The 20,562-nt window shown below is 33.1% G+C and overlaps 1 protein-coding gene across 1 annotated transcript in view; it reads right to left on the minus strand.

The window, feature by feature from the left end:
- LOC140438625 (uncharacterized) overlaps positions 1-8,646 on the minus strand; it is a gene marked incomplete at its 5' end in the record, with an annotated part of 257,371 nt that extends 248,725 nt beyond the window's left edge. Inside the window, 2 exons of the mRNA XM_072528285.1 lie at positions 3,797-4,500; positions 8,210-8,646. Coding sequence (XP_072384386.1) covers positions 3,797-4,500; positions 8,210-8,646 — 1,141 coding nt within the window. The remainder of the gene's footprint in view (positions 1-3,796; positions 4,501-8,209) is intronic.
- Between the last annotated feature and the right edge of the window lie 11,916 nt (positions 8,647-20,562).

Genomic DNA, 20,562 nt, shown 5'->3' on the forward strand with positions numbered 1-20,562 from the left:
TCTTATCTTCCAAAATGATAATACCACAAACTTATCGCAGACTCACCGAATAAAAGATTTTTGGAGTTTACCGTCTAGGAAGGTTAATTATAAAGGTTGCGAAGTCTAAGAGAGAAATTGATCTAAATTCCGCCCAGTACCTGATGAGAGACATTAGAAGAAATTTGCATAGCAGAATAAGCCACTTCGCATAATTCGATGGTATAGTTTAGTTAAGTATTAAGTTGCAATTCATGATAACTAGGTAGTATTTAAATAGATACCTTCATTAAAAAAAGTCTGATATATATTTTCTGCTAAAACTTTTAGGGCATACGTTATGTTAAGCTTTTTTTCAAAATAAAAGTCCAGTAGATAGTAAATATCACACATACTGAAATGTCCCGTTGGAGAATTCTGATATATAATTCAATTTACTTTTAATGTGACATACATTCAAAATCTATATCGAGTCAGCATATTTATTTGCCACGCGTTTTCATCATGTACATTATGCTAGTCTCGTATTACTTTAACAACATATATTATTCATAATCAAAAAAAAACTTTACTTCTTAGAAATGATCCACAAAAAGTAATAGCAATCCGCGGCTTCTGAAAAAAACCTTCTTTCTATGATATATTATATCGTCAGTAAGTTATCCATACATTAATACGTGATCTACGATCTATATCGTCTCAAAAATGACTATTCGACATATAAATCATGCTATTTATCCACGTTTAGTTTGTCTATTTTGTTTATTTTGTCTAGTCTTTTCTTACATTATACAGTGACAGATGACTGTAAGAACCAAACAAAAACATTGATATTCGGCTCAAAAATTTCCCACTTCTATTGTATAAAAAAGTTCGTGAAGCAATAGAAATCCGAAGACATCCCCAGAACATAATTCAGAAAGAAGGTGACTTGAAGGTCCCCCATCTGGACATAATCTCTGCACTATTCGCAAGTATGTTCTAACAAACGCAACCCACGGTAACACTAACCATCAGAAAAAACACAGAAATGATCGATAACTTGTACGGGGAGATATATAAGATCTGTTACATAATCGCTATCTTTAGGACTCTGTCTTCCTCTGATCTTACCACATGACCTGCCCATCTTATTCGGTTAGCTTTTATATATCTGACGATGTTTTCAGTACCATACAGAGTCACTACTTCAACTTTGCGTCGCCTTCTCCACTTTTCTATCAATTCATCTCTTTGAGGGCTCAATATCATTCTGAGAACCTTCCTTTCAAATACCAACAGCCTATTTATTTTCCGCTGATGTAGTTTCACTTTGTTTTTAGTTTCAGTTTCAACATATTTTACTTTCATATGTAACAACTGGGCTAATATTTGACATATACAGTCTTAATTTTTTTTTAATTGCCGTATTGCCAGATTCCAGAAAGAGCCTAAGAAGGTATCCATTGAATTCTGGCAGGCAACGGTAGGGGAAATCTTTTTTGGACATCTACGTCACAGGGCAAGATACCCTGGTATCTTTCAGTCGAGTAGGATACTAGGCCAGAAGACCCCAGGGTAGTACCAGATTAACCGTGTTCCAGCTAAAATCATAACCACAGTTCCAGAAAGGTGGTCTTGCCACTCACTAAACAACTATAATAAAAAACTAAAAACCTATAAATAACCATACCTATTACCGTAAATAAGAAAATATTTCAGACGTTAGGCCATAAACTAATAAATAATATTAACCATAAATTTCAGATCCCTGGTTTAGTTTCCTCCTCCGTCCTCCTGCTTCTTTTCTCCAGACAGTGTACTTCTCTCCATTCTTTCACTCCTCTCAACATTATGTTTTCATGTTCTTTTCATACAGCCTGAAATCCATTAGCCTCTCGAAATCTACCCTCTCATTTGCACATCTCTGGCAGTTAAAAATGTGGGTGGGAGCGTCTGGTACCCCACAAACAGGACAGTCTGCCGAAGCAGATTTGCCTATTCTATTTGTGAAGGTGCCAAAACTACCATCTATATTTCCATCCATCCCCCTCGCATACACACTCGCTCGCTCTTTGCACAACAAAACGATCGGTATCACCGCTCCAATGACATATAGAGCCTCATTTGAAACCGTCCTATATGCGCTAGATACCCTGAAGAGCATTCGTCTTTGCGAAATCTCCATCAGCTTAGCGTATTCCGCAGTATTCCGGACACTACACCACACGGTTAATTTAGATTGTCTTTTTATTAGCTTAGATCTGAATAATAATGATAGGGGGTATAAGGCTCTATTTCTCACACCTATCCTTGCTGAGACCTCTTTTTCTATCTGGTTATCATCTGTGATTACCGCCCCCAGATATTTAATCCATTTTACTCTTCGAAGAATGAGAGGAGAAAAGTACTCTCTGCTTAGACTCATAATCCAAGGAAAAATCTGGGGAAAGAGAAATGTAGGACGTAGGAGGATTTCCTGATTGCGAAATTTAAGGGAGTGGTATGGGTGCAGTTCAACACAGTTGTTCAGAGCTGCAGCCAACAAAGTAAAGATTGCTGTGATGGTAGCCAACCTCCGATAGGAGACGGTACTGCAAGAAGAAGAACTTTTCGAAGTTATGGTCATTAATAGTTATGTTTTGCCTAACTCTTGGTCTTAAATTTTTGGTTACTAGCATGTATTTCGTCTTCTCTTCATTTATTCGAAGATCCAGGCTACCTGTTTCTTCTTTGAGTTGTGATAACACCTCTCTCACGTCTCTTGTAGAATGAGCGACTGCATCTACATGGATCATCAGCAAAGGCCAACAGTAGTTTTTGATCCTTGATTTGCAAATCCCCGATCAGCTTAGATGACATTTTAGTTATTGCATATTCTAAGGTCAAATGAAATAGCAAGGGTGATAAGGGGTCTACTTGTCTAAGTCCTGATGTTATACTAAATGATATCGATGTTTTTGTTTGGTATCTTTACCTGTACATATGAGTCTGTTACGCACATTTGAGTTAGCTCGACAAATTTTCTTGGTATTATCATTTCTAGGATGAACTGGTTTATCAGCAGATGAATTGTTACATACCGCGCAAGATCGAGAACGATATCGGCAAATAGTCATGGAAGCTACCCACGCCTAATTTGGCCACTTGGCAAACCAAGCCAATAGTGTAACAAGAGAAGATTGGGCATAAATAGACTGCATAAATTCTCATTAAAAATTATAAAACTCTTAAAAGCTCAGTAATCATATATAATAGACTTTAAAGAGCATTGACTTAACTTGATTTTTTTTTTCTTTTTTACACTTTCTTCAATCCATGGTGCCGTTCTGCAGTTTGTTATTCCCGTTTTTGGATTATGACTTGATGATCATCAAGTCCTCGTAGATACTTTGTCTCAGAACCAGCAACTTCATGTGAAGTCGTACGTTACCATGTTATAAAATCCACTGGTAACTTTACCATCTTAATACATAAGATCGAATAATGTAAACTTAAATTTAACCTACAAATTTTAACGGGTTTTTACAAAGATATTTAGTGGCTTTAAACATGTATACCTAGACACTGATGATGGAATATGGATCCGAAAATGTTTTGTCTTTATGATATAGCCCGATTGGGTTTTTAATTATATACCTTTTATAAAGGTTTTTAATAATTTTTTTTATTATTACTACTACTTGCCTAAAATAAGACACCGTAAAATGTTTTAATAATTAAATACGAAGTGGAGTGAACTACAGCACTTAATAAATTTCAAATGAATGTGTATAGACAAGTATCATTTAAGACCCGTTTCTCCTACAAAAAATATATGTATTTAATAAATACTTACCATTTTCTTTGGTTCTATCTTGGTTCTGACTTGTCTCTTTCATGTCACTTATTTTGAATTTTTGTTTGATGTTAGAATCTCGCTTAAATGGTATCTTCGTATTGCCATAATTTCGGCTTAAATTTGGCGCTGATCTATGCAGCCTTTGCTTAGCAACCTTCTTAGATTTTCTTAGTGGTGTAGAGGGCAAAGAAGTTATTCTAATAGGAATGAGACTTTTTCTGGTCGTTATAGAAACTGCATCTGTAACAGTTATTAGTAACGCATTTTTTGGTTCATCTTGATTACTACTATCACTCTCAGGAGTGCGTAATTTTACAGATTCTCCTCCGAAACGTACTTTTCTTGGAGTTCTTGGTGTTTTTCTCGCTTCTTCAAAGTCACTTTCGCTATCGTCTGGGAGGATTTTTATAACACCATTAGAATTTTCTTCGATTTCTACCGAATTGCTTATGGAACTGCTAGGTCTGCTTTCTTCATGTATTTTCATAGTGATGGCAGGACCAGTTTTTAAAGTTATTTCTGTCTCCAAGATGACTCTGTCCTCAATAACTTCTTCATTGCTCCATAAGTCGTTATCATTATCGGCAGCTTCTCCGTCACTGTAGTCCATTGGAAGACCGTAAATTTCACAAATTTCTTGTAGTTTTCGATATCTTAGTAGGCCTATTAGGTGTCTGAATCTATCATCTCCAAGATTATACCTTAAAAATAAAAAGAATAGTCAATAACTTTAACATACCAAGAAAATAAATCTTAATAATTATTAGCAAATAGTTCAGAAATCAGTAGTACTACCTTAAATGGTATTAAAAAATATAATAGAAGAGGGAGAGAGAATAGGACTTGAAGAGGTTACAAGTTAGATATTTTATCAAAAATGGACAAACAGACAATAAATTAGGTAAAGAAAAGAAAAAAAATGTGATTGATCAAAAGAACAATGAAATGAGTGAAATCGGGTATACAAAATGTATAAATAGCTGGGCATATAAAGTGTGTTTTGGGTGTACCTTCGGTGTACAGGTATTTATATACGTGTATTATAAAGACGTCGTATATTAGTATAGAAAAGATGTTAGAGGGTTTATTAACTATTTGTAACTACTTTCATTTAACACAATATTTTTTTTTATTAGAAAAAGATGTCGCATCCACCAAAAGGTTATTAGCGACGGAACAAAATATAAATAACATAGTTAAACACCTACAGATTATACAAAATGTTTATGGATCTGAGATAATTCACTATATTGTCACAGGAACAGTTTTGACCTAGAGCCTGTGGTAGAGCGTTTGGGATCTTGTAGCGCTGTCTTTCTTGGTCATATTTACTACAAATTGTTAAAAACTGTTCGACTGTTAATCGGACGTTACACTGATCACATATAGGTGGATTTTTCTTTGTAAAAAGGTAGGAGTGCGTTAATCTGGTATGTCCTAGACGTAAACGCGCAACCGCAATTTGTTCTCGTCTATTGCGCGACGATGGAAACCACTGAGACACATTATTTTTAATTTTATTTAAATTGGAATTAGTTTGAGACCACTCATTTCGCCACAAACACAACACTTTATTTTTAAAATAAGCTTTTAAGTCAGTGGAAACACACTTGTCTATCGGCTCCGACTCCGACAAATAACTTAAAATTGCCTCTCGTGCAATCCTGTCAGCTTCTTCATTTCCTGTTATTCCGACGTGTGAGGGAACCCATAATAATTGGACGATTCTTCCATGTTCATGACGTTGGGAAAGCTGGTATTTTAGCAACTTTTCAAAAGGATGTTTGGGAAAAATGTGTTTTAATGAATTTAAAGAGCTAAGGGAATCTGTTATAATCAGGGCTTTTGTGAGTGTAAGCTCGTTAAGAAGTTTCACAGCACGGTATATGGCATAGAGTTCAGTTGAATATGTGCTGCATGCTGGGGGTAAACGGAAAAGAAGATTGTTTTCTGAAGAAACGATTGATGCCCCCACTCCGTCTTCGGATTTAGATGCATCTGTGTAGATTTTATGGTAGTCGGGGTACTTATTTATGAGGGCCTCAAACTTGGACCGAATTAGAAAATGATGTGTATTAGATTTATCTAAATACTCTAGAGATGCATCGTAAGTTGGTATATCGATTAGCCAAGGCTCGGGGTATTTAATATCCGAGGAGAAAACCTTCGGAAAATTAATGTTTAGGTTTTGAAGAATGGATTTAATTCTTTCGTAATATGGTTTTTTAGTATAGCGAATATCTTGGAATAAGTTTAAATATTTATTTGTAAAAGTGTTTTGATGTATTGGCTTTGAAGTATTGCTCGCGACTGAGGCTGCATGTGATAGAGCGAGGTACATGCGGCGGTGGTGTAGCGATGGTTCTCCTAAAAGAGCATAAATGCTGGATACAGGTGTAGTTGGGAAAGCCCCTAAGATTAATCTAAGACTTTTGTTATGAATAATATCTAATGATTTCAGTAGAGATTTATTAGCAGTGGAATAGGCAATTGCTCCATAATCTAGCTTAGAACGTATTAAAGATTTATACAGGAGGAGTAGAGTGGATTGGTCTGAGCCCCAGTTTTTATTACAAAGAGATCTTAAAACATTTAATCTTTTATTGCAGGAAAGGATTAGTTCTTAGATGTGATTTTTCCATGTTAACTTTGAATCGAAGATTAAACCCAAGAATTTGTGGTGATCTCTAAACTCCAGCTGTTTCTCATACATTCTTAGGTTAGGAGGTTGTGGCAAGGAACTTGAAGAGAATACGACTCCTATTGATTTTTCTACTGAAAATTGAAAACCTGTAAAGTTGGACCAATTTTCGAGAGTATCTAAAAAGTTTTGAAGGATTGATGACATTGAGGAAATAGTTTTACCTTTAATAGATACCACTAGGTCATCAGCGTATAAACGAGCCTGTAAGGGTGCTTGAATGTTTTTGATGATGTCGTTTATTGATACCAGAAATAGTGTTGGACTGAGTATGGATCCTTGGGGTGTACCATTTTCCAAACTATAAATATTTGAAAAGATATTATTTATTTTTACTTGAAAAGATCTGTTATTTAAAAAGTTTTGGATGAAAGCAAGGCAGTGACCTTGAATATTCCATTTATGAAGTTGTCTTAAAATGTTGTATTTCCAAGCTTTATTAAATGCACGTTCTAAGTCAAAAAATATAGCAACACATTTTTGGTTAGTAGCAAGAGCTTCATGTATTTCACTTTCCAAATCTAAAATGTTGTCTGTGGATGACCGATCTTTTCTAAAGCCATTTTGCTCTGAGATTAAGAAATTAGAATTTTCTAAAACCCATGAGAGTCTGGAGTTAACAATATTTTCTAGTAATTTGCAGGTTGTCGATGTCAGAGATATGGGTCGATATGATTTTGGGTCATATTTAGGTTTATTAGTTTTTAGGAAAGGAATGACTATTGCATTTGACCAAATAGCTGGCCATTGGTGGTGAAGCCAAATTCTGTTGAATATGTTTAAGAGATACGTTATGGCTGAAACAGGGAGATGTTTCAGAAATGCTGAAGGAATATCATCAGGCCCCGGACTAGAGTCCTTCAAGTTAAGAACACAATATTTATTAACTATATTTATCTGTGTAAAAACAGGTGAACGACTGTTAACAATATCAGTCAGAACATATAAACATTAACTCGATACATCAACATACACTAACTTGCCAAATACTTTATATCTACAATAAATAATTATTAATGATGTTATTCTTATACCGTCTTTGTATTTATATTTTAAGTTACAACAAATGTGAGTTTTTCAATGTCTCTTGTTCATTGTAGGTTCAATGTAATTTCAATTATAAATAATTCGTATATTGACTCATTCTTAGACCATAAGCCTTTATTTGCTTTTAATGATTAATGATTAAAACCTTACTAAACACGCAATGTTTGCAATAAAAAAGATTTAGTTTAAGAAAAATTAAAAAAGGTTTGTGAAACGTGGAAAGTTACTGACAGAGACTAGTTACTGTTATCGTCGCCGAAGATGAGTTATTCATTAATTCAGAAATCCATAAACCTTCCATAAAAATTGCTGGATTTTATTTAGAGCACGGAGCTTCTTGGTTTGGTAGACCAAGAACAGGGTTTGGTACGAAAGCTAAGTACTTGAGTAACGTAGTCTATCCTCCAATCTAGGAGAAGAAAAATTTAGATCATAAACAAAATTTTAAATTTACAAATATTCTATATAGAATCCAAAAAAATGGAGAAGTTTGGTTTGTAAAATAAAAAGAGATCAATTATTTTGCGAAAAACTATACGAGATAATTATGTAATATGAGAGATGTATAACCATCAAAAACTTTATCCTAAAATAAATTCAAACATAAACCAAGTAAAAAACTTTCGACTAAATCCCGTAGTGTCTTAAAATTTTTAACTTACCTTAATCTAGCTAAAGACTTTGCAGAAATCTCTTGATTGATGGTAGGATCTTCTAGTTCCTTCCATAATTGTTCTATTACCAGTGTCACTGTCAAATCATCTGTTTCGCGATTTATCAAAAAAGGAGCTGCATTGGTCAAATGGTCAGGAGAGTTAAGCAACTCTCTCATGAGGTAGTTGTAATTTTTACTAAGTTTTAAATATTTCTTAAGAGAATCTAAAGCACTTTTTCTTAAGGACGGAGCAGAGTGACTCAATATTTTTAGAATTTCAGGGACTAAGTCTTGCATCCGGATATCTAGATTTGAAGGTTGAGTTACTTTTATTAGGTCCATAAGTACCCTGAGAGCGTGCTGGCGGACTTCTTTTTCTGGGTCTCGTAGTTTGTCACGAACCGAGTCATAGAGAAAGGTTTCACTAATGCCATCTGCAACAAATAATTTTCAGTTAATATTTAAAATATTCATGAACAAAAAAGTGATTATAGTACAAATACAGGGTGTCCCATAATTAATTGGACATTAGCTAATGGGTGATAGCTGACATCAAAATAAAACGTTTGAGCTCAAATTGCTTAGGCAAAATGTTACTAGTTTTCGTTCTACAGGGTGATTCATTAATATTTTTTTATATTATTTTTAGTATTTTAGTTTAAATTTGGTATCTTGCTATTATTTAGTATGCTTAATATGAAAATGATATTAGTTTTACCGATGACACTAGGTGGCGCCACCTACTATAACATTGGTTCATTAATGAGGCCATAATTTTTTTTCCCGCCCTGTATAAACATTCTAGGAAAAAAACATAAAATAACATTCAATTCTACACAAAAAGGTATTCTTGTTTCAAATCAAAAAAGTACACCGTTTTCGAAATAAACGTATTTTTTAGAGACGTGCATAAAATAAAAAAATTTTACAAAAACTTATGTAACTTCAAACATTATTCAAAAGGTCTTAAATAAAAGTGAATATTAAATGTATTAGTAGTAGATAATTTTTGCAAACAAAATGCATATGATTGAAACAATTATTTTTATTAAACCTTTGACTCAGTAACAAATTTAAAAAAAATCAGAAATTAAATTAAACAATGAAGTGAATATAAAACAATTAACAAAGTGAATAATTCAAAACAAAACAAAAAAAATTACAATAAGTGTTCAAAATGTGCACCATTAGATAAACTACATAATCTAAATCTTTTGTGTAAGTTTTGTCTTATTTTAAATAATGAGTTTTTTTGGGCCCTAATTACGTTAACTCTCTCTACAATATTTTGCCATAACTCTTGACGGTTATTTATTTTTTTTATAAACAAGTTACTTTAGGTAACCCCACAAGTGAAAGTCTAGGGGATTTAGTTCGGGACTGCGTGCTGGCCATGGGTATACACTACCTCTACCAATCCACCTTTGAGGATGAATTTCATCTAGATAATTTCTAACTTCTAGGCTATAATGTGGTGGTGCACCATCATGCATGTACCAAGAGTTCCGTCTCAAATTTAGAGGTATGTCTTCTAAAAGAGTTGGTAAATCTTTTTCTCAAAAAATTTAGATACGTTACTCCGTTAAGCCTAGTTGGTAATTCGAATGGTCCTACAATACAATCCAGAAATATGCCACACCAGATATTTATGGAAAACTCGTGTTGAAAATGATGTTCTTGAAATGCATGAGGATTTTCTGTCGCGTAGGTATGGCTATTGCGCCAGTTAAATACGCCCCTTCTAGTAAATGTGGCTTCATCGGTAAATAAAATTTTATTATAAAACATTGGATCGTCTAAATGCCGCCTCATCATAAACTGACTAAATCGGAGCCTTGCTGGAAAATCCTGTGGTAAAAGATTCTGTACTGGAGTAAAACGATACGGATACCTAGGTACCTTTTTTGTGTAGAATTGAATGTTAGTTCATGCTTTTGAAGTTACACTTCTTTAGGTGCAATTGGGAAAAATGTTGAGAGTGAATTTTTATAAAAATGTGCTAGTTGCTAAATCTTTGAATTTACGTATGTATCAGTGCAAATAAAGTGTGAAAAAAATATATTTTATAATTTTTGTGTCTTTGAATTTGTCTTCGTCGGATATAGGATAATAGATAATAAAATATGATGATAAGAAGATTAAAAGGCAATCTTAATTATTATTTGTAGATATAATCTGTCAAAATAATTCACTTTAGTATGAATTTTACGGCCATAGCACACTGGCTACACCAGTTGTCGCTCGAAAACGGGAGTCAAGCAGGGTCTACCGGGTCAAACTTTGGATGGGTGACCGCTTAGGAACATAACATGTATAACATGTCATGTTATTGCCTTGCTTACTTTTTTTTAATTTTCGGTATTATTTAAAAAAAATTTTTAGGAGACTTGTAAGTATTAAAATTAGTTTAATATTTAAATAAAACACAAATAAACTGTTTAAAATATATTAATTTCGTTGAAGTCATATAATAGAAGTATAACTTCTTACCTGCGTACAAAGTACACACATATTCTTTTTTAATAATAGACTCGCACTGCACTTTGGCCTTAAGTTCACAGCATACCTAGGTACCTGCTTGTTTTGCGAAAAATAAAATACGTTTATTTCGAAAACAGTGTACTTTTTTGATTTGAAACAAGCATACCTTTTTTGTGTAGAATTGAATGTTATTTCATGTTTTTTTTTCCTAGAATGTTTATACAGGGCGGACAAAAAAATTATGGCCCCATTAATGAACCAATGTTACAGTAGGTGGCGCCACCTAGTGTCAATGGTAAAACTAATATCATTTTCTTATTAAGCATACTAAATAATAGCAAGATACCAAATTTCACTTAAATCGGTTGAATAGTGTTCAATATATCCATAAAAATAATATAAAAAAATATTAATGAATCTCCCTGTAGAACGAAAACTAGCAACATTTTTCCTAAACAATTTGAGCTCAAACGCTTTATTTTGATGTCAGCTATCACCCATTAGCTAATGTCCAAATAATTATGGGACACCCTGTATAGGATCAAAATACTAAAAACACTAAAAGCTTGTGTTTTTTACATCGATATAATTTAAAGACCGATATAATTATTAAATTATATTATATGTGTTTTAACAGATATTTTATAGTTTTCTAACAAAATAAAGTAAGTAAAATTTTATTGTTATTGTGGAGTATCTAATGCAGGACTTAAAATAAAGAACTTTATAAAATAATTATTTTTTCATTAGACTAAACAATCTGAAATTTTAACATACGATCTGGTCATTACACTTCATTCACTATTTATAAAATTGCTGAGTCCATTAAACGTTATATTTGTTTTTTTTTACCTTGATTTAAAAGTTTCCTTGTGTTTTTTTGTTTTAAATTCCACATAAATTAAAATGAGGTAAGCTAAACTATTATGATCTGAATGCTTGTATATAGTAGTGCATTTTTTTTTTGTTTATTTTAGTGAATTCTCGAAATATGAAATATGAAAAAACTACTAGAGTTAATGGCTTTGTTAAAATGAGACCCAGATTGTGAAAATGCTGACTTACTTGATGTGGTTTATGTGCCGCCGGAAACAGATGAAGTTTCCGATATAGAAGACATTGATGACAATATTATTGGTGAAGAAGGAATAAAATCGGATATTGCAGGTACATATGAAATACAAGTAAATGGAAATTCTGACGATTCTGATTATGATATTCCTCTGAACCTCAGATCAAAACGTCCAAACAAAGAACCAGGCAAAAATAATAAATTCAAATTTGCCCCAAGTTGGGTAAAAACAGATACGCCTTCGTACTCAGCAGTAATTCAACATCAGTCTGATTGATATTTAGACAATATAAAAGCCAACCATGGAAGCAAGTCAACTATTGAAGTTTTTTCACTCTTTTTAGATAAAGAAGTAATTGAGAGCATTCTATATTTCACAAATATTTATGCATCGCAAAATAACCGTTACGATTTTGAAATGAATGACATATATTTAAAAAAAATTTATGGACATATGTATATTATCTGCTTATCACATTCTGCCTCAAGTTGATATGTATTTTGCCTTAAGTGCACATAAGAGAAAGCATGAGCTGGCATAGATTTCGTTTAATCAAACATTAAGAGAAGAGAATAGGGAAGAAACCGCTACATCAGTATCAAACTTAGTACATGGACGTCAATCTAAATTTGCTTTATCAGATGAAAACTAGTTTCGCCAATATTTGCCACATTATAAAAAGATACGATAATAGTGCAAGAAAAAAATGTCGGATATGCAAAAGTAATACGATTTATTTATGTAAAAAGTGTTGTTTTTCCTTTTATGAGAAAAAAATTTCTTTTTGGTTGTAAATTAGTCTTAATTTATGTGTTTTTAATCAAATCTAATAAATAAATTGTCAAATTTCTCTTTGTTTATTGTCTCGGCTGTTAATGGGTTAATGCTATAAAAAGAATAAACATCAATCATATCATTCTGCTATTTATCTGTTGTTTACTTATGTCAAAAACTATTTTAAAGTTAATAAGAAAGTCTATTTATTAAAATTTTTTAAAAGAAACAGAACATGCCATGCCTATGCACATATAGAATGTGGAACGAATAAACTATTTCTCTCATTCCCATTTTTTTTTAAACGTAAATATATAGACAAGCGAAATTTTGACGTTTAGCGATGTTTTAAAGTATTCAACGAACTTGTCTAACTATTACTACTACTAAGGATTTCCACAGTTTTCACTGTCTTCCTTCACTTAACCGTTTTCTCCAATTTTCCCTGTCATTCCAGTCTCCATCTCGCAGGGTTCTTTTCTCCATAGCCTCGTCGATTTCATCTCTGAATGACCTTCGGGGTCTTCCTCTCTTTCTTCTTCCAATCGGGCTCCATTCTGTGATTTTGTTTATCCAGCGTCCTCTGTCCGCTCTTTTGACGTGGCCGTACCAGGATAGTCTCTTCTCCTCTATATAGTCGATTATGTCTGATTGCACTCCCATTCTCCGCTTAATCTCTGCGTTTTCAATTCTGTCTCTTTTTGTAAGTCTACAGCTTCTCCTCAGGAAGTCCATTTCTACTGCTCTTATTCTACCTCTATTTCTCTTGTTTATTGTCCAGTTTTCGGACCCATATGTCAGGATACTTCTTGTCAGGGTGTTATATATTCTCTTTTTTGTCTTTATCGTAATGTTCTTATCCCACAACACTGAGTTTAGTTGTCTTATACAGTTTCTTGTTTGTCTCAGTCTGTTGTTTATATCTTCTTCTGTTGTTCCCTGGTTCGATATTATGGTTGCTAAATACTTGAATTTATCTGTTCCATTTATTTGTCTTCCCTCGTCTATCTCTAGGTTTCTCATATCCTTGTTTTCTGTTGTTAGATATTCGGTTTTCTCTAAGTTTATTTCCATTCCGTTGTTTTTATATTCTTCTTCTAGTTTTCTGAGCATAAAGCTGAGATCTTCTTCATCTTGTGCGATGACTACTTGATCGTCGGCAAAACTTAAGGTGTATAGGTATTCGTCTCTTACTGGTATGCCCATTCCTTCGCACTTTCTCCTCCATGGTTTGAGTGTCTTTTCCAAGAATATTTTAAACAGAGTAGGGGACGTAGCACAGCCTTGTAGAAGTCCTTTTGTCGTCTTAAATGGATTGTAGGCTTTATTTCCACATTTAATAGCTACTTTGTTTTCTTTGTATAGTGCTTTAACTGCTTTTATTAAAGTTTGTCGGATTCCGAGATCATTCATTGCTTCCCATAATTTGACTCCAGGTATTGAGTCATTGTCTAACTATACGCTCGTGAATCGTACCATTATGCAGAATTTATATTGTTACGGGGGCAAATTTTATGAGACTATCTTACTTTTCATTGGCGAAGCATACACAATAAAAATGACCCCGGTAAGAATTTATTTTTAATATTTAACATTGTTGCGTTAGCTCTCAGTTCAATTTGTAGATGTCCTTTAATTAAAAATTGTCCTAGTATAGGTCCTAACTTTCTTAATGTTAATCGATAGAGCAGAATGATTGTGAAGTATTTTTATCTTTTTTTTTATTAAAACTTACTTGATTGATTACTTTTTTCTCTATAGTAAAATGCTGAGGCGAGCATCACGGAACTAGCGCCACAAGATAGCGTCGTCACGAATGGCGTCACAAAATAGCGGGTCTTTATATCGATTTACTACTATCAATGAATTCGTTTCTAGTCATCCTATATTTATTCAAAACAGGTTTATATTAAAAACTGAATGAACAATGTCTGACAAAATACAGACTTTAAATGGAAAATCAAAAATTTAAAGTATATCTGTCAATAAAAGGCAGTAAAGCAAACAAAAAAATAAAACATCGATTTACGATTGATACTAAAATTCGATTCTTAACGATTCTCGAACGTCAAAGTTTAAAATTCGTCATAAATATTATCCAATTAATAACAATATCAAATCGTTTGTTAATTAAATTGTTAATTAATTGTTAAAAAGCGACTTTAAAACAAAAACGATAGATAAACGCCAAGTGATTATGGAATCTGCTTGTCTACAAATATGGAGGACGGAATTTTTAATTCAAATTCATAAATACAGAGAAAGTGGAAGAGAAATTGTTTATCTGGATGTGACGTGGTTTGACACCCATGACGTTCCAAAATGTGGTTGGGCAGATTCTTCTTGTCGCTGTACAACAAAAGCTTCATCAAATAAACGAAAACGTATTACAATAATCCATGCAGGAAAAAAATGGTTTTATACCTAATGCTTTAGCCTTGTCATGCAAAAACATCAAGGATTCCCAGTGTCGATTGCCAGCTACCATAGTCGTAGGCCGAATAAAGTTCCATGTTCTAATGACAACAAACTTAGAATCCAGGAATATATGCTAGAAAATTATATATTATGAAAATAATTGTTCTAAAAAACAATTACTTGAAACTTTAAAATCATTTTCCATCAGAAGACAATATTATTGCGACAATTTGGTGGAAGAAATGGGTCATACAGTATTAGGACTTCCTCCTTACTATTGAATATTCAATCCTATTGAACACATATGGCATGAGCTAAAAGCATCGGTAAGGAGAAGTTATGTTTCGCTTACCCTAAATTAATCTGTGGTTCGTCTAATTGAATTAGAAATGGAGAAAATATCCAATGACAGCCGAATAAAAGTGTTGCCAATGTTCTAAAGATGGAAAGATCTTATATAAATACAGATAGGTTGCTCAAAGAAACAATTATTATAGATCTAGATAACGACAATGATAGTGAAACTGACTTGCCCATGTAATTTTTTTTAAATGTGTGTCTAAAACCAGGTTTTAGACACAACTCAATTTTGAAAATAATTTTGTAAAATATTTTTGCCTCTGTTCTTTTTGTACTCTATTTAAAAATGATAAGGTTTTATAAAAAACCCTCAATTTAGAACGGTGATTTCATAGTTTTAACGCCGAATATCCTCAAATTTAAATGTACACAGCGGCCCTCGAAAACTGCCTGTTTTCTCGATTGCAATTTGCGTTTCCTCATAAGAAATTACAGAATATATTATAAAGTAATAGTATATTTATTTGTGCTTCTGTATAGTAGACTTGACCAGAAGTTGTCGTACAGTGTAGCCAATTCTTGTTCACAAGTAGTAATTATGGTCATACAAAACCTGTATTCTTCCACGCAGCGATTATTACCGTCATAAAAATACAAAAAAACATGATTTTTTCAATAGTAAAAATTAAGCACAAAATTTTAATGAAATAAATTTTATTTATATGTTCCGTTTCGTTACATATTTAAATTTATAAAATAAAAATCGATATTTTAAAACATTATTTTTCAATCGTTTGGCAATGTTGGAATTAGCGAGGAAATTCCGTTTTACAATTCGGACCCAGACATGCCGTAAAACTAGTTTTTATTATTTTTTCGCCAAACAAATGGTTCATTTACATTGGCGTTTCTATGGGTAGTGCATTTTGTGAGTATATTTTATGTGATAAGTTTGTAAACTTATTGTTGTCAATACTGTTTTAACAATACTGTATTGTAGTATTGATAAAACGTGTTATTGATAATAAGAATGTTATAGTTTGTCGTTTTTTAGTTAATTTTTAGTTATATTCTTATACAGAATTGTTAAAATTATTGTATATATAGTATATACACAGATTATTGAAATACAATGGACGAAAAACCGAGTTGTTTCAAGAAAAGACAGCAAAATTCTGATGTTGATTCCAAAAATGAAAAGCCGCAAAAGAGACGGAAAATGTTAACGTCCGAAGAGAAGGTAATGATAAGAAACGTTTATGAAGGAATTGTCGGCAGAAAAATGGCATTAAATGTTAACCAAGCAGTCGACATTTGTAGCAGTTTAACAAAAGTATCCGTTAGCTGTATGTATCTGTAGCTGTTGGAAAAGTTTGGCAAGATTTAAATGTCAAAAGTAAACGCAAAGCATTTATAGAAGGCTGGTCTACAGGATTAAAAGCTCCATCAGGAAAGGGACGGACGGACGGACCCATATAGGAAGTGATACAGGGTTCCTTGATGATGGTTTGCTTCAATTTGAGTCGAGAAAAAGAGGCGATTATCATAAAAAAAATGACTTCCGAAGTATTTGAGCACTGGTTTAAGACAATCTTACCAAAATTGGAATCTGGGTCTGTGGTTGTTATGGACAATGCGCCATATCATAGCCGCAGACTAGAACAATTACCGACGACGGCATGGCAGAAAGGGAGAATTCAAGAATGGCTTACAGAAAAGTGAATCAATGCTCAAAATTCAACTACTTGACATTGCACGGTTAAGGGAAAGTGAATATCTTAAATATGTTATGGATGAAACTGCAAAAGATTATGGTGTCAAAGTTCTACGTCTACCACCTTATCATTGCGAACTTAATCCCATTGAACTTATCTGGGCGCAAGTGAAAGGAAAAGTAGCACGCAATAACAAAACGCTCAAATTAAACGAAGTTGAGGAACTTTTGATTCAAGCAATCCTTCATGTAACTCCAGAGAAATGGGCTAAATGTATAGGCTACATAATTAAAGAAGAATATCGTATGTGGGAACTTGACACTCATGTCAAAGTTTTACTAGAGCCAATTATAATTACACCAGGTGAAGATAATGACAGCGATAGCAGCACTGCATCTTCAGATTTAGACAGCGAATAATATTTTCTAATATTTTAGTAGGAACATCAGCATAAAAAAAACCAAAAACAAAAAAAAACGAGAAGAACATAGTAAGTGTGTATAGTGTTTGTGTTTAAATAGAATAGTACAATCTTTTGTTACATCCAAAATTATTTTTATTTTGTTTTTATAGAATTTTATTTTGTTTTATAGGATTTTATTTTGTTTTCTTTTATACTGTTTAAGTGTTTTGTTTATTTTATTTAATGGGACAATATGGCTCTTGGCAAACACCCATTTAAAAAAAGTGACGCGCCACAAGACATACCTCTCGGGTGGTGTGAAAACTGTCTTAAAATTTGTTTTAAAAAAATTTCATTGTGTAACTCTTTAAGGACGGGTCACGTCAAAAGACGTTTTAGCGTAACTTCCGCGACAGCCTGGTGGCATCAGTAAGCTTTCTGCAAAATTACTTGTTTTTTATAGCTTTTTGTTTGTGGCATTCTGTATTTTTAGGAGACTGTATGGAATAAGCCACAAAATATTTATTTATAGGTTTAATTTACTGATTTTTCGATCTCTTTATAAAGAGATCGTTTTCAAATATACAAATGATAGCAATATTTATTTTTCTGTGGCTTTTTGCTTGTGGCATTCCGTATTTTTAGGGAGAATGTTGGAAATAAGCCACAATACATCTATTTACATGTTTATTTTACTGACTTTTCGATCTCTATTACAGAGACCGTTTTTAAAGTTAAGAAAAAAAAAGAAAATAATATAAGAATATATAAATATATAATAATAAACAAATAAAATAAATATAACTATAATTTATATCTTTGAAAACGGTCTTTGGATATAGAGATGAAAACTTCAGTAAAAACCTGCAGATAAATATATTGTGGCCTATTTTGAACAATAATATTTAAACAATATAATATAATTAACGTTGAAATAAAAGTGAGTATACGCCACTGGATTTTCATACGTCTTTCCCCACTTCTACGCCTTCAAACGATGACTCACTCTCCCAAATAGTGAAATTAGAGTTTAGTGTATGTAAATATTTCTTCAACTATTATAACTTTAGTAGGCAATGATAAAGACCGGCTTTTAAACATACCTAACAATCGAATAAGTAATGCAAATCAAAAATAAAAGTACGATCCTGTCCAGAGGCAATCCCCCGCTTCCTTGAGGTAGACACTTATCAGTCATTAGATCTCTGGTAGGACTATACCACTTTTTTTGTGCATGTAGAAAAATATTGTAACCAACTCAAAAATTAGTGTTGAAATGTTGCACTTGAAATATTGGATGGGCTCGTTAGATAATTTATCATTGCAATCAATAATCTTACTTTTAGATACAATTGCATTTGTACATTAATTTATCCTACGAGTAATATAAGCAATTGAAAACCAATTGTAAGAATTGGATTAAAATTGGAACAAAATTGAAATTTTAATTATTAAACGTTTCAGTCACATCAACAGCTAACGAGCACCCCATTTTCCACATTATGTATGTAATAGCTAAAGGGCAATTTATAAATAAGTGCTAGCCATATATCGGAAAACCCGTTTGTAAGGATTTGATAGAAATCGCCCTTGAATATTTACATCTGGCCCCAAAACGTTGTCATAACTCGCAATCACCTTGAGCCTACTAAAATAATGGTGCAAAAAAGCGTAATATTCGTAATTGATATTAAGGCATACAATTAGCAAAAAAAATTCAAGGATAGTATAAATTAATATTATTCATACAATGATAACAATGAAATAAAAGTTTATATTTAGTTATTTTATTTATGTTCTCTATAAAGTCCAGTAAATATTTGTAAATCGATGTGATTTAAGTTAAAGGTCGTATTTTTATATTTTTAGGTTAATTACAATAGCACAAAATAAAAGCGTACGCTTCCACTGATAGTATCGTTTCTTGGTGATTCATTTATGATTGTGACTCAATGGTTTGCTACAAAGAAAGATTTATTATAATCCTTTTCCTCCGTGACCTGAAAAAATATATATTACCTACTATTAGTGTAGAATTTGTTTTTACTACAATGTGAACTTGAAAGCTAGATATATTTTCGGCTAATAAGAGTTACTAATTTGAATAGAGTGTTCAATGTTTGGTCCAAATTTAAAATTTGAGGACTACTAACCTGATAAAATTACTATATTTGACATACTATAAACCATTTGACTACATAGAGACTTTAGCAAATATGTACTTCTTCTTCCTTTGCCCTATCCGTTTCGGACGTTGGCTATTAACAAGGCTATTTTGACTTTGTTTACGGCACCTCTGAACAGTTCGGTCGATGTTAGTCTGAACCATTGTCGCAGGTTATGCATCCATGAGTGTCGTCTTCTTCCCGGTCCCCTCCTACTGTCGATTCTTCTTTGGACTATTAACTGTAGCAGCCGGTACTTAGTATGCCTCATGACATGTCCGAAGTACTCAAGCTTCCGTTTCTTTACGGTGAAGATTATTTCTTTGCTTTTGCCTATTCTCTGCATTACTTCTACGTTAGTGATGTGGTCTGTCCAGGATATCCGAAGAATACGGCGATATATCCACAGCGCTCAAAGGATTCTAGTTTCTTCAGGGTGGCTTCCGTTGTGGTCCATGCCTCTGCTCCATAGAACAAGACCGGGAAGACATAACACTTGACCAGTCTTCATTTTAGTTCCATTGAGATTTTGCTTGTGAACCACTTTTTCATATTGTTGAACGCGTTTCGCGCTTTTTTAATTCGTGATCTTATTTCTGTTGACTGGTCCCATTTTGTGTTGACTGTGGTTCCAAGGTATGTGTATGTCTCCAATTGTTCTATTTTTCGGTTGTTTATGCCAATTGCATCAGAGGTTGTTGTGTTCTGCTGATAAGCATGCATTTAGTTTTGGTTGTATTGAGTTCTAAACCATATTCTTGACTTGCTGTGTGTATGCTTTGCATGAGTCTTTGAAGCTCGTTGCAGTCATTTGCGATAATAACTTTGTCGTCAGCATATCTAATATTATTGATTACCTCTCCGTTTACTTTGATACCCTCCGAAACTTCTCCCAGTGCTTCTCTGAAGATTTGTTCAGAGTATATATTGAACAGGAGCGGCGAGAGGACGCATCCCTGTCGTACACCCTTTTTAATATCTATTTTCCCACTGTGTAAGTTGCCCATCTTTATCTCAGCACTTTGGTTCCA

Source organism: Diabrotica undecimpunctata, chromosome 4, assembly GCF_040954645.1.
Source record: "Diabrotica undecimpunctata isolate CICGRU chromosome 4, icDiaUnde3, whole genome shotgun sequence".
Taxonomy (NCBI): Eukaryota; Metazoa; Arthropoda; class Insecta; order Coleoptera; family Chrysomelidae; genus Diabrotica; species Diabrotica undecimpunctata.